Here is a 13,785-nt window from a genome sequence, read left to right on the forward strand (position 1 = left end):
TAAGGATAGTGTTTATGACTGTTTTCCAAAGTTTAGTATATTGGGTTTCATTAGAGGTTAATTAAGGTTTAGGGTTTGTCAAAGCAAAAAATATATATAATTACAAGCTTTCTTCTACAAATCAATTTTCTTTTTAAATTTATCATATAAATTTCCACCAAATTTAGAAGATTTGGTGACATGAAAATGATAGGTTGAGCCACTATTCCCGACAATATCATAAAGTTTAGGGGCATAGCTAGGAGGTTAGCAGGGGCTAGGGTCCTCTCAAAAATATTTTTTACACCATTATAATAGAATATTTTATCCCACAAAAAATAATACTCAATTTTTTTTAATAAAATTATTATTTGACCCATCTTTTTTCATATTTTTTATTTCGTGTCTAATAAAGCTTTAATTAGTTATTATATACTTAGTTTGATAAATAAAAAAAATTATTATTTGCTCGATGCACCTACCTCTAGATATAAATGCTTTAGACAATCAAACATGAAATTATTTACATTAGAAAAAAAAAGATTGGAATTTTCAAAATATTTTTTTCTTTTAATAAAGATTTAAAAATGGAAAAGATATGGTCTTGTAAATTATTAACTATAGTATAGAATATAAAATGTCCTTAATTTTTCTTAATAATTTAAACCTTAAAGATATGCACAAAAATTATTAGCAGAATCTCACCTATCAAATTTTATTATTGAGTACTCTTACGAATACTTGTTATACATTGAAAAATATATACAATTTTTTTTGCTTGGGAAATAATTAATTTTATGGTGCTTTGGATCTCCTTCTCATCAATATTTATAATAACTGTATGATTTAATTCATGCGGTTTATATGCTAAATACATAATATTATCATGTAATAGATAAATATTATTAAAAATAAAAAAGAGTTGAGCTCGAGAAATTTAAAAATATTTTTAGAATAAAATAATAGTTTAGTCTGATTTTGAACTTTTGAATCACAATAGAGCAAGCAATGTACATAGAGTGGAAAATTTAAAAGGACATCTATCACATTTTGGGTGGGGTGAATGCTTGGTAACATTGCTAGTAGGCCAAACCCTTATAATCTGTTCTGCCCGTGAATTGAATTTATTGTTAAATGCCATCATGATACATACATGTATGTTAGCCTAAATGATCGAGTTTAAATCTCTCTTCATTTATAAGTAAATTTTTTAGAATGGGATAAGAGGTTATAAATGTTGGTATTTGACTAATAAATTTAATATGTAAATATTATATTTTAAGATTAATTATATAAATTAATTGAATTAAACTTTATATTCTATTAACTATGCTTTTTCCTTCTATCTTATTTTTTCTTTTTGATTGTACATTATAGGCTTCCTTTTTCTTTTCTTCTAATTAAGTTTTTGATTCATGTATTATAAGGGGTTTGATTCTTGATCAAATTCGCCGGGATCATACTAGTTATGGATCTTCAATTTTATCAAAATTAACCTTGCTCCACCTTAAGCTATTAATTCTAATTGTGTCCATGCCACATTTATTATCAACCAACAATAAGATCCAAAGGACAAGGAAAAGAGAAAAATGAAGAAAAAGGAAACAAACAGATATGATGTCATGCAAGCCTTTTCATTGGAATCGTACATACACAAAATCGACTCCCATTTTTGCAATGATGATTTAAAGTGCCGCCAGTAACAGCTAAGAAAGAGTGGGACCAAAAGAAAGATTCCTTGTACGAATAGTTTAACCAGGAATGGTCTCAGGGGCCAGATCATAATCAAGAAAACCACTTGACATGATATATTTAATAATACTTCTAGTAACATGCTTGTATTCTGCAGATAGAGTTTTTGGTAGTTTATCAAATTAATTTGGATCTGCTTGGTCTTGGAGCCAATCCAATTCAGACTCCATTAAAGAAGCCATGGCTGTAAAATCCACGTCTTGAATCATTGTGGTTACATGTGTTGATGAATATTGGCCCTGTTCACATCTGACAGTGTTACTGTCACTGTGATCTCCTTTGTTTTGAAAATGAGATGGCTGTAGTTGTGACAATTCAGAGTTGAGAAATTCTGATAAAAAAATTTCATCCACCTCTAAATCGATCAAGAAATTCGATGGATCATTATCCTCCTTGGGAACATGTTCTGATGACTCGGGTTCCTCAGGTAACGAAAAGGGTCGTGGCTGTGATAGCTTATAGTCTTCAAGTTGTGGTTCTGGCCTGTGACTACAGACTTTTGTGCACCTTGTTGCCTTGGTCCTGATCACGCATGAATTTGAATTTGCTTTAGAAGGCGGCCTAAAGGATGTTTCAATGGAGGGCTTAGCCTTGTTTTGGGATTGATTTGATGGTTTATGGTTCCTTAAAGAGTGGCTTTGTTGGTTTTGCAACTTTTTGCCGATGTAGGTGTTCCAGTAGTTTTTGATTTCATTGTCTGTTCGCCCTGGAAGCCTCCCAGCTATAAGGGACCATCTGCACACAAAACTATTTCCATCAACATACATCAATTAATGTGCGTTGTTCCATTTTCCTTATAGCACAAAAAGAGAAGAGAAAGAAAAGAGACTAGGCTTTTAGATCTGTTTTGAAGGCATCTGTATTATTGTTATTATGCATGCAAAGTGCAATACTTTTTCCAAGATTCCTCATAGTTGCCAGAAGTTTGATTGCCTTGCCCAATACTGCAATATATACTAAATATTTGCATCTAATAAATGGGTGGGAAGGGAAGAAAAAAAAAAAAAGAAAAAAGAATTCCAAACCTGTTTCCCAGGAGCTTGTGAAGCCTGATAATGAGTTCCTCTTCATCATGAGTAATGTTCCCTCTCTTGATATCAGGTCTCAGATAATTTAGCCACCTTAATCTGCAACTCTTCCCGCATCTTTTAAGACCTGCATGATCAGCCATATTGGCTTTAACAAATTCTTCTAAGTTGAAGCTTCAGATTAGTTCAAAGTTCACCTAATCAATTAAAATGCTCCCTCACCTGCTCTTTTTGGAAGGTTTCTCCATTGCCCTTCGCCATGGATTTTAACGTAGTCTGTCAGAATTTTGTCTTCCATTGCTGTCCATGCTCCTCTATTCAACCCTTCTTTTGAGCAACAAGGACTCCTCCCCATATCCAAGCAACACCCTTCAAAGAATACACAATTCTCAGTGATTTTTGTTTCTAGTTTCCAAGGAGTTGGGGCAAGGACAATTCTCAGTGATTTTTGTTACTAGTTTCCAAGGAGTTGGGCGGCGACAGAAAAGAGAAAAGATAGAGTGTGTATCTGGTTTTGCTAACACTTGATACGTTGTTCTTATTTATATAAGACCGTGCAGGATCTGTAAATCCTCACTTCATTTATCAAATTATATACGATTGAATGGCTTTAGTTGCATGTGCAAAGGGGGCTTCAATAGTATTATAATAAATGACAAAATCAAATCACCTTTTTAAACACCCTATTTAATCCGATTTTCAATTCATATTTTGCGATTAAATTTTTAGATTTTAGGTTTTTTTTTTCTTATTTTTATTTTATTTATGTTATTGATTTATTATATTATGAAAAAAAAGAAAAAAAATAGAATTTACCTGAAATAAAAAAAATAGAAAAGGATTAAAATTCCCGAAAGGATGTTAGATTGAAATTGTTATATTAAGTTGACTTGAAATACTAGGCTAATGCAATTAGCCTTATTTTTGAGGAAATAGCTGAACAAGAATTGAAGTTGGATTCTATGATTAAATTTTGGTGGAAAAAAAAAAACTGTTGGAAATCTTGTTTTGTGTAGGTTAAGTTTGAATGCCTATTTAAAAACCTTAATCAAGCAACAGGGAGATTAATCAACAATAGGAAGAAAAGCAGAAAAGCAAGAAAATACAGAAAAAAAATTAAGATGTTAGAGAAAAGTTAAAAATATTTCTAATATTTAAATATTAAAATTAATAAAAATAATAAATAATAAGAATAAGTTAAAGACCATGTCAATTAAAGTTAAAAAGATAAATTAAGATTAATTGGTACAATTTTAAAATGAAAATTGTGGGAGTGTTATAATTTTTTTTTTATATATAATCGAATTCCTGAACTCAGTTATATTTTTTAAGAACTTTTTATTAAGATTAGGATAAAAAAAAATCATTAGTCAAGTTTAAGATAATTTTTAAAAAAATAAATTCACTTATGTAACCAATAACACTTAAATAAAAAAAAATTTTGATGATGATTGCATATATGTTGTATCTAATAATTAAATTCTAGAACATTCACATTACGAGACTTCAATTAAAAAATTAGACTATTAAATTACATAAGTAAATACAAGCATGAAGCATGTATTTGCATATTAATTGGATGTTGGTGATGATAATGATATATCCATAGACCTTCCACTTGACCTTGTACTATATTACATTTTTCATCTGCCTTTCTCTTCATCAGGTCCTGGCTGCTTACCTCCCAATCTAACTTTCTTTCATGAGCTTGAAAGTTTGTTGAAAAACTAAACCATCTCGCAATAAATATATAAATAAAAGCTAACATACACCTTTGCCATGTATCTCTAGAAACTTTCATTTATAATTGATGGATCCATCGATCCTTGTAAAGAAACAAATGCTGATGATCAGCTGATGCTAACAACCTGAAAAATTAATATTACCATGATTACTGAATAGCATTAAGAATCAGATTATGTGCTTCGTCTCTGAAATTGAATCTATAGCTGCAGCAACCCCCCCCCCCCCCCCCGCCCCTCTCTCCAATTATCATTTTTCATTTATTTTCTTGATTCTAACAACTCGCAGAAATGTTTGGGAAATCTCGAAAACCCTACGAAGTTAGCAAATATATTGGAAAAGTAACCATCGAAAGAGTTCTACTGTTGAAATTAATACATATATGCTAACTGGCATATGGAAGAAAATTGGGGCATAGGACAAAGGTAATAAAGTAGAGAATCTCTTCTATTAAATATTAATGAACATCAACTTGATAAAAATATTGAAAAGAAAGAAAAAGAAAAAGCAATGGTCCCAAACCTCAACCTTGGTGCATGGAAACCTAACTATTATTTTAATACATGAACAATAATATATAATATATTATACTTCCAGACTAAAGCCAATCTCCAGAATGGCAGAGACTTCGTTGGGCTCAAAAATTATGCCCTTAAATTATGTAGAATATCAACTGCATGTTCACAGTCACAGCCTTAATTCGATCACGTTTCTGTGTTTTTTTTTTTTTTTTTTTTTTTTAATCTTCTTATCCCAGGGATTAAGGAAATGATGATGACTTTCTTCAACCTTTTGATCTGTTTTTTTTTTTTTTTTTTCTTATTGTTGGATCAAATCTAAACTCAAACTCCTGCAGGGTTATTTCCCACAGGTAACATAGATTATATGAAGCCTCAAATTACAGTAAATTAATTGAAGATGATGTTTACCGACAACAAAAATGTTAGGTAACTTAATTGTAGAAGGCAAGTATGACAATTGGTAGCAGACAATGTCATTCACTTTGACACGGAAAATTAATAATTGATTTTAAGGTTGATCATAATTTTTTTTTTTAATTCAAACAAATACTAAAAGCAATTCTGAAAAAAAAAATACTAAATGCATACTCATGATTAGCCTTAAAAATAATTATAAGTAGTTAATTAGAATATTAATTGTCATCTCCTTCCACAACCTTTTTGGACATTATGTGTCTAAATTCTTGATTATTAAAATTCATTTGATAGATATTTTTGAAAAAAAATAAATAAAAAATAAACCAAATATAAAACCATCTATTAAACCGAACTTAAAAAATGATTTTAGTTGAATTCTTTCCTCTTACTAACTCTCCAACTTCGTTCTTCCTTTAGTGCGTATGCTTTCCAGAAGCTATTCTTAGTTAATTAAGTATAATATAATCCAACTTGCTAAATAAGGCCATTTATGCTTTTTGCTCGTCTGTATATAGAATTTGTAGCAAATAAAATATCGGTCCAATTGCTTACGTTTTAAAAATTTCTCTTGCCAATAAGGTTAGATTCATAAAAATATTTTGAAAATAAAATTTTTAATACATCAATTGATGTGAAAAAATACATCTTAAAATTGCTGTTCTTGTGAAAAATAATTAAATCCAAATCCAATCTGAAAAATATATATATGTCCTGATGGCTTTAAAAAAATTCTAATGACCATGGTTCCCTATTTTGTTATTGTAGTTGGCTATTGCAATAGCTTAAGAGATGAAAGGTGTGCGTGATTGTCGATGGGAGGGTAATAATCAATTGATAATGACTTCTACATCGAATTATTTTTTGGAATAAATTAATTGTAATTGTGAAAATTATTATCGTTGACAATTTTATATATGGTTCATTTAATATTAAGATCAGGATGTCTTTAAAAAAAAAAAACAGTCGATTAAGATCAAGATTTTATAAGCGAAATATTCGATCTTTACCAAACTCAACAAATCCCATTAACATAGTTAGGTGGTTTTTGTGCAGGATGATGCATAGCAAACACTTGATGTTTTATGGAGAAATTGGTTAATGGGATGCATATGATAATTTCATGATTATTAATTTTTTAAAGCTTGAGATAGTGTTTTAATAATGAACAGTAGTTCAATCCCATAAATCAAGACATGCTGCAAGAATGCACCATTCTATGACAAGAACTTACCCTAACAGAACAATCACTGAATCAATGTGCTTTGAGAGCCTAGTAGTTTATGTCTAAAACCCAAATGAGGGATCAAGTAAAATCATGAAAAATAATTTTTTAAATAAATAATAAAGAAGAATCTGCGCGCATCCAGGCCAAGCTCTATATGCCATCGAGGCAGAGAAGCTTGAACTGGGGAACAGACTCTCCGCATAGACCTCACTGATAAATTCACTTACAACATATATCATGAACAGAAAATGATAAATTAGATGTTCAAATGGTGTAATCTTTTCCCCTAGTTCCAAGTCTCTGATACTTACCAAGTAATTATAGCTTTTGCTTTTGTCAATCCACTCGAGCTTAAGCTTCAGTTACCATAACCTGCAAAGTTGGCAGCTGACAAGGGTAGTTAATTTAGTATGAAATAGGGAATGAAAGTCTATATTGAACAAATGCCAAAAAATGGACCAAGTCTTAACTCAATTAGTTAATGCAGCCACTTTTAAGAGGTGGTATCTGGTAGGTTTACTCAGCTCATTAGACCAAAGCATGATGTTAGAATGACTTTAATAATAATGCTTAAAGGAGGTTGGCATGATTGCCCGGCAATGAAATGATTTATATTTCATCTTTCAAAATTGAATAATGCATGTGGATTTTTTCTTCAGCTTATAACCCTACCATGTGAAGAACGTGTCTCATTGATATACAGATAATAGACATGGGATATATTCTAGCATGGATTCTATAAGCTCAAGATACAGCATAGATGAGTAGACAGTAAATCATTAATGCAAATGAACCATGTTGCTCACCTGCAATGTCCAGATAGCCATTAACATTGAATTTGGCTCCAAATTATGAATGGCAACTTCTCTCCATCAATACCGAGTTATTTGCTGCAGCATTTGTGAACCAGCTGCTTGTGAAGCCAACTGCTCGGAACTTGGCGAAGGTCTCATTAAATGGTTTGCACTAACTGGGTTGCCGAGCCCCTGTCTTATCATTTCTTTAGGATTATTTGCATTTGTTTCAGGCTGTGATGATTCCATCAGCGCCCGTATCTAATCAAGTAAATTGCATAGAAGTAAAAGTTTTAATGCTTTAGTAGAGTAGGACATTAGATATACTTTGCACTGAAAATTTCACTTACCATATCAAGACGCTTCTTGTGGAGGTCACTTGATGACTGCATGTTTTAGAAACAGGATTCAAATTCATCAATTGTATTCTTTCTTATTTTGCAAATAACCAAAGATTTCCATATACAATAAAAGCTGCTTGTGCTAATAACATCAGAAGATACACCGGAGAAGATAGCTCAAAAAGGTTCAATTTAATATGCAAAGTTAAATGTAAAATGCAAAAGATTAATACTGAGAGAAAAGCTTTTGACAACCATAGATATGTGTTGAGCTAAGAGTTCCTAAATAAAGAAAAAATATCCTGAAAAGGAAATTTGAATTCACATACATTAAAGTCAAGATTCTAAGACATTTTGTGCACTGACATCTCAAAAAATGATAAAGAGAAATCCTCACAGGTCTTGTTCGGTTCCACTCTTCACTTGAAAATCCAGGAATAGTCAAATGCCAGTTTTTCTCTGCACATAATCCCATGTACAGCATTCATTAAAGCTCCATCAGTTTCACTTAAAATTAAAGAAGAAACTATAACGGGCTATCTTACACAGATTCAACATGAAAAACTTTTTGCAATGCAGCACTATTGGCTGTAAAGTAATACATAATTTAACATAATATATACAACATAGGAAGTGCATAGGAAGCCAATCTTGGGAAGGAAAAAAAATTATACATATATTATAGTAAGTTTCAGAAATTCTACTGGCTGCCAGTGTCATGGTCCACACCCGGAGGGCTGATCTTGGATCTCTGAAGAGTCAATTCCATGGTTCAAGAACCACATAGGCCTGAAGCTTTAGTCTCAGCCCATAACACCAGCAATATATTTAGTTCTAAATTTAAACTTAAAACTTCTTTTTTTTTTTTTTTTTCTTGTAAGAATGCACAAAGCAACTTTTCAGAATTTTGTAAAGAGAGGAGAAAGATCAGAGAATGCAGATTTCATGATGGCAAAAAGTAGCTCACTTGATTAAGTATGATTCCAGAATTTTACCCCATATAAATAAAAAAATAAAAGCACTAACTGAATGTATGTTTTGTATCCTTACATTATGTTTAACTATTCCAAAGAAATGCAAAATAATGAAGCATCAACCTAAGTGTAGCAAGAGATCCTTGGACTCTAATGTTGATGATTTCCGATGCTTGGCCAAACTGCATGCAAAAGTAGTCACCTGAAAACCAGTGAAACAATATAAGTTTTAAACCAACAAGACCATTTCTTCACTGCTGATGAGTACCCAGAAGTCGGAGGAAACAGTGAAAAATAAGAAGAAAGATTGAAAGAAAGAAATAAAGAAAGACAATACATCAATACATAGGGATTGTTTAATTGTACAGTTTAGGAGTAATGGTTGGTTAGCACTAACTGAAGGAAAAGTTATAGTTTTATAACACAGTATTAGGTTATAACAATTAAAACACTATTTTCCCTCTCTAAATGTAGTTATAGAAATCAAATAACTTAAATAAACTCATCGGGTTCTGAACCATCCACTGTGAGCCCAAAATATTCAATTTCTTTTCAGGCTAAGAACAAAATATTGCAGGAAGAATGTCACGTAGTTCTTAAAAAATATTCTGCAGTATTCAAGCTATATTTGACATAAAAAAGTACCCTAATGCTAAAATATCTTTATTTGTAACAGCTCAGCCTCTGAGATTATTTATTATAATTTGTGGTTAATTATGACCAGAAACTAAAAAACATGAGTGGCACATGCACATGCCCAAAACCCCAAACACAGAAAAGCAATAACAACAAGGAAAAGCCTTTAAAGAAGATGCATTCTAGCTTAGGAGAGCCTTACAGAGTCTATGAAATCATCAGCAATCTCCAGAAGTAGATCTTCAACTTCTGGTTCCAGCTTTCCTTGCGAATCAACCTGAGCACAGCCAAACAATGAATGCCACAATTTATCACAAAAGAAGGAAGAAAACCATAGGAAACTAACTGAAGAAGAACAAAAGACACATAGTTAAAAGCAGGAAAACCTGTGAAACCAGATCCTGTATCTTTCTCTTTCCAAGAAGTTGATTGGTTGCCTCAGTTCCTTGGCTTGAACTTCCCCCAGGTGTGGTTGTACCAGATGCAGTTGCATCAGGCTGTGATCCTGTCAAACTGAGAGTTTTCTGGCCTGCAGGTCCTGGCATCCTTGGAGACTGCTGCTGTTGTGGCTGATGCAATGGTGATTGTTGTGGTTGTAATTGTTGTTGAGGTTGTTGTTGTAGCTGCTGCTGCTGCTGTTGCTGTTGCTGTTGCTGCTGATGTTGCTGTGGCTGCTGCATTTGAGGATGTCCCATTTGTGACTGTTGTTGTACTAGCTGAGGGTTCAAGGCCTGCAACTGAGGAGAAGAAGAAGCCAGTTGCTGTTGCAAGAGGACCTGTGACTGCCTCTGAAGGCGGAAGGAAGGTGAGCCTGGACCAGATATTGACGGCATTTGCTTCAACCACTGTTGTGGCAAGAGAGTGTTATGCATCATACCCAGTTGTCCATTCTGAGCCAGCCCTGATAACTGAGAGTTTAAAAATGCCTGAGAAGATGTTCTAGGTAAGCTTTGAACCTGTGGTTTACATAGGAGATATCGCACACTGAGATCATGCAAACAAATTAATTTGAAGAAATGCATTAAAACATGACAAAATCTCTTAAATATTGCCTACCCCCAGAAAATTTTGATCAAAGGTAGCAATGGCATAATGAGAGATTGAGAAATAGAAATCAATTTAAAGGGATAACATAACTATTTGGATTTACTTTTGCTTTATTAATGGACCTAAAATAGCATGCCATGGGTAAATCTTGCATCTGTTCCCAGTATAGCAAAAGGGATATTAGGCCATTTCCAAATAAAAGCATTTTAAGAAAATTCAATACAATAAATATGCACCAAAAGAAGTGCAATCATTGGCTGAGGATCATATTGCACATTGCCAAAAACTAAAGAGGATTGAGATGTAAGAAAATACTCTACTCCTTCAAACTTAACATCAGCAGATTGAAGTCTCAAAATTACATCATAGCTTAACGAGTCCACTAAAACATACAGTAACTTCTATATCAGTGCAAATTTAACTTCCATACCTATAGATAACCTAGACAAATTCCACCTATAGATGAAAATGATTTCTCAAATTGAACAATTAAAATAGAAGAAAAATAGGAAAAAAGCATTTAGTTTACAGATCTATCAAGGGGAAAGTGGTAAATACAGCATCGTCAGAAGAAAAAGAACACCTGAGGAGATGTGAGTTGTGTTTGTTGCGATAACTGCTGCCTCATCTGTCCCTGATTTATCCGCTGTTGAGCAGAAAGAGCTCCATTAGCCCTTAGTTGTGAGCTCAGATTCATCATCCCCATTGCCTGTATCCCATGCAAAGATTGGCCGGTTGGGTTTCCTGAATGAAACTGAGACCCTTGCACCAAGCCAGCTTTCTGCCTCGGCTACATAAAAAACCTCAAATGTTCATAGTAAAGAATAATCATATCTATAAGCAAGCCATATCTAGTAATCTGTTCTGCAATAATCAGATTATTAATACCATTAAAAAATAATTACAAGGAATTTAATATGAAAACTAGATCTATTTCAAGAAATCATTATAACTTTAGATGGTTAAAAGTTAAAACATGATATAAATTGCTCAAGAGCAAAAAAGGATATCAGAAAAAATATACCCTTTAATAAATCCAAATTGCTTAAGCAGGCAATTGTTAGTTTTGAAAAGCAAGGAAAGCACTCATTAGCACTAAATATACTTGACTTCGAGATGTTCATCAACAATAACCATTAACTAGGTATCGATTATCTTTTGGAAATAAAAGAAACATTGGCAATGATTGATAAATTCCAACTTTAGCTATCAGTAAGATCTCAAGTTCAATTTTAACTTACTTAAATTACTTACAAATACATAATTCTCTTCAAATTCCCTCCCCAACACTGCGGGAAGGAAAAAGGAGAAAGGAGACAAAATAACACTTAAAAATTGCGGATTGCACTCCAAAATTCTTCAATAACAATTTATAACGAAAAATTTATTAGTTCATACTGGCATAAATCCATTGGTTTTTATAACATACTAATTATTTTAGTAACTCATTACTTCTACACGATAAAAGCAATAGGAAAAACTTGCATCCAAAATGGAAAAAAAATATATTTCCAAAAATAAAAACCCAAATCATCAAATGAAGCAACAATTGAGCATCAACACATCCAACTCATAGCAAAACTACGAACCAAATTTGCAATTACATAATTATAAACTACTTCCCCACTTTCAAGCTACAAATTCATTAAAATTTATACTTTTAAACTGTAAAATCAACAAAAGGAAATGCCTTTAAAAGCTAAAAAAATCATTTTCCCCCAAAAAGGTTTCCAGAAAGATTCATACCGAAGCTAAAAGCTGAGACTGCAAACTAAGCTGAGCAGCAGCAGCTGCAGCTGCACCACTGAGCATAGGCAAATGACCACTTTGCCCGATCAAAGCTGACCTTGATAAATTGGGATTGCCCATCGGTTGATTCTGCTGGTTCTGTTGTTGGTTTGCTTGAATTGAAGTTGACCCACCAAAATTCATTTGCCCATATAACCCAGCTTGTTGTCTTAAAACGTTGCCATATTGAGACTGTTGCTGTTGTTGCTGCTGTTGGCTTTGGTGTTGTTGGAGTTGGTTAAGGCGTTGCATAGATGGGGATCTTTGAAGTTGTTGGATTTGGAAATTGGATAAAACAGCAACATTTTGTTGCGTTTGTTGTTGCTGCTGCTGCTGCTGTTGTTGGGGAAGAGGTAGGAGAGGTGGAGACGAAATTTGCGAGATTTGCTGCTGCTGCTGCTGTTGTTGTTGTTGTAAACTTTGCTGTGGATTTTGCAGTGAGGGTTCAATGGAAGGAGAAGGAGGAGGGATTTGCAGAGAAGGGTTGTTACTTTGAGGAAGTATTAAGGTATTCGTTAAGGGTGCTGGCATTAACGTTGTCGTCGTCGTCGGTGGTGGTGTTGGTGTTGGCGTTGGGTTAATATTTGTCGTCGCCGATGATGATATCGGTGTCGCAGTTGATAATGAAGGGTCCATCATCATGGGATTTGTCGACTGAAGGGGTGATAATGTTGAAGATGTAGTTTCAGCCATGCTCTGTTTCTTTTTTGGGGTGAATTTTATAGGGTGCTCGAATTGCTAATCCATGGAGGAATTCAAATTTTAATTTTCTTTCTTTTAATTTCTTTTGGTGAAATTTGCAGGATATTTCAAGAGAAGAGAGGGAATCTGGACTGTACACGTGTGGAATCTAGTTGGCAGAAGAAGTCAGAGGTCAAAAACACGTGGCTTTGGTTAGATTGAGGAACAGCCAAGATCTGTAATAAGTAGTCAAGTAGCATAGATTTTGTGCCTGTCCACAACACTCCACTTTCTATGTAGGACTAGGCATTAGGCCTGGTTGTTTTCATGGAATCTTTCATGAATCTTTAAAAAATAAAAAGAAAACAAAAAGGAATACAATATTAGGGCATTGAGTATTGAATCTATTGATGATAAGTTTATTGCATAATTCTAGATTTTAAATTAGTCCATTAATTTTTTTTAATTATAAGATAAAAATTATATATAATAAATTTAAAATTTAAATCTTTTAAATATCACATATAAAAATTATTGTATAAATTAATTAAATTAAATTCAAATTAAAAGAGAAAGAAATACAGTATTATATTTCATTTTAAAGTTTCTATCTATTTTTGAAAAATGTTAACGTGGTTGCATCAATTACCCAGCTTTGTTTTTCTTATAAACACAAGAAACTGTAATTACTTCTGACATCTGAAAATTATATAAAATATGATTTAAAATTTGGAAAATTCCGGCCATTGTTGTTACAGTGGCGGAGCCATGATTTCTACTAAGAAGGAGGCAAATATATATATACGAGTACATAATCATTTATATATATATATATTATGGATATATTTTATACATAAAA

At 32.7% G+C, this 13,785-nt stretch overlaps 2 protein-coding genes across 7 annotated transcripts; both read right to left on the reverse strand.

The window, feature by feature from the left end:
• Positions 1 to 1,280: 1,280 nt before the first annotated feature.
• Positions 1,281 to 3,326, reverse strand: LOC111281192 (transcription factor MYB1-like). The gene is made up of 3 exons (XM_022868839.2): positions 2,982 to 3,326; positions 2,757 to 2,886; positions 1,281 to 2,466 (listed from the first exon to the last, which is right to left on the reverse strand). Exons 1-3 carry the CDS (start codon positions 3,112 to 3,114, stop codon positions 1,854 to 1,856), a joined length of 876 nt encoding a protein of 291 aa, XP_022724574.2. The 5' UTR covers positions 3,115 to 3,326; the 3' UTR covers positions 1,281 to 1,853.
• Positions 3,327 to 6,753: 3,427 nt separating this feature from the next.
• LOC111280840 (transcription initiation factor TFIID subunit 12b-like) lies at positions 6,754 to 13,037 on the reverse strand. Of its 6 annotated transcripts, none has more exons than XM_022868354.2 (9): positions 12,204 to 13,035; positions 11,041 to 11,247; positions 9,797 to 10,318; positions 9,613 to 9,687; positions 8,898 to 8,976; positions 8,198 to 8,259; positions 7,810 to 7,845; positions 7,472 to 7,720; positions 6,754 to 7,037 (listed from the first exon to the last, which is right to left on the reverse strand). In XM_022868354.2, exons 1-8 carry the CDS (start codon positions 12,936 to 12,938, stop codon positions 7,538 to 7,540), a joined length of 1,899 nt encoding a protein of 632 aa, XP_022724089.2. In that variant the 5' UTR covers positions 12,939 to 13,035; the 3' UTR covers positions 6,754 to 7,037; positions 7,472 to 7,537. The 6 variants fall into 6 exon arrangements, with proteins under 6 accessions (XP_022724089.2, XP_022724088.2, XP_022724087.2 ...); XM_022868353.2 differs by having other exon boundaries at positions 9,797 to 10,336; XM_022868352.2 differs by having other exon boundaries at positions 9,797 to 10,366.
• Between the last annotated feature and the right edge of the window lie 748 nt (positions 13,038 to 13,785).

Source organism: Durio zibethinus, chromosome 28 (assembly GCF_047325235.1).
Source record: "Durio zibethinus cultivar Kanyao isolate XHJ-2024 chromosome 28, ASM4732523v1, whole genome shotgun sequence".
In the NCBI taxonomy this organism is placed as follows: domain Eukaryota; kingdom Viridiplantae; phylum Streptophyta; class Magnoliopsida; order Malvales; family Malvaceae; genus Durio; species Durio zibethinus.

Bases quoted from the DNA above. Each gene is read 5' to 3' on its own strand.
- LOC111280840 (XM_022868352.2), bottom strand. From the start codon at position 12,938: ATGGCTGAAACTACATCTTCAACATTATCACCCCTTCAGTCGACAAAT. The intron at 9,688-9,796 runs GTTTTCCTGCTT...GGCTGTGCTCAG, and splicing joins TACAGGATCTGGTTTCACAG to GTTGATTCGCAAGGAAAGCT. The intron at 8,977-9,612 runs GTAAGGCTCTCC...ACTGGTTTTCAG, and splicing joins CTGATGATTTCATAGACTCT to GTGACTACTTTTGCATGCAG.
- LOC111281192 (XM_022868839.2), bottom strand. From the start codon at position 3,114: ATGGGGAGGAGTCCTTGTTGCTCAAAAGAAGGGTTGAATAGAGGAGCA. The intron at 2,887-2,981 runs GTGAGGGAGCAT...CTGATCATGCAG, and splicing joins AAACCTTCCAAAAAGAGCAG to GTCTTAAAAGATGCGGGAAG. The intron at 2,467-2,756 runs GTTTGGAATTCT...TTTTGTGTGCAG, and splicing joins CACAAGCTCCTGGGAAACAG to ATGGTCCCTTATAGCTGGGA.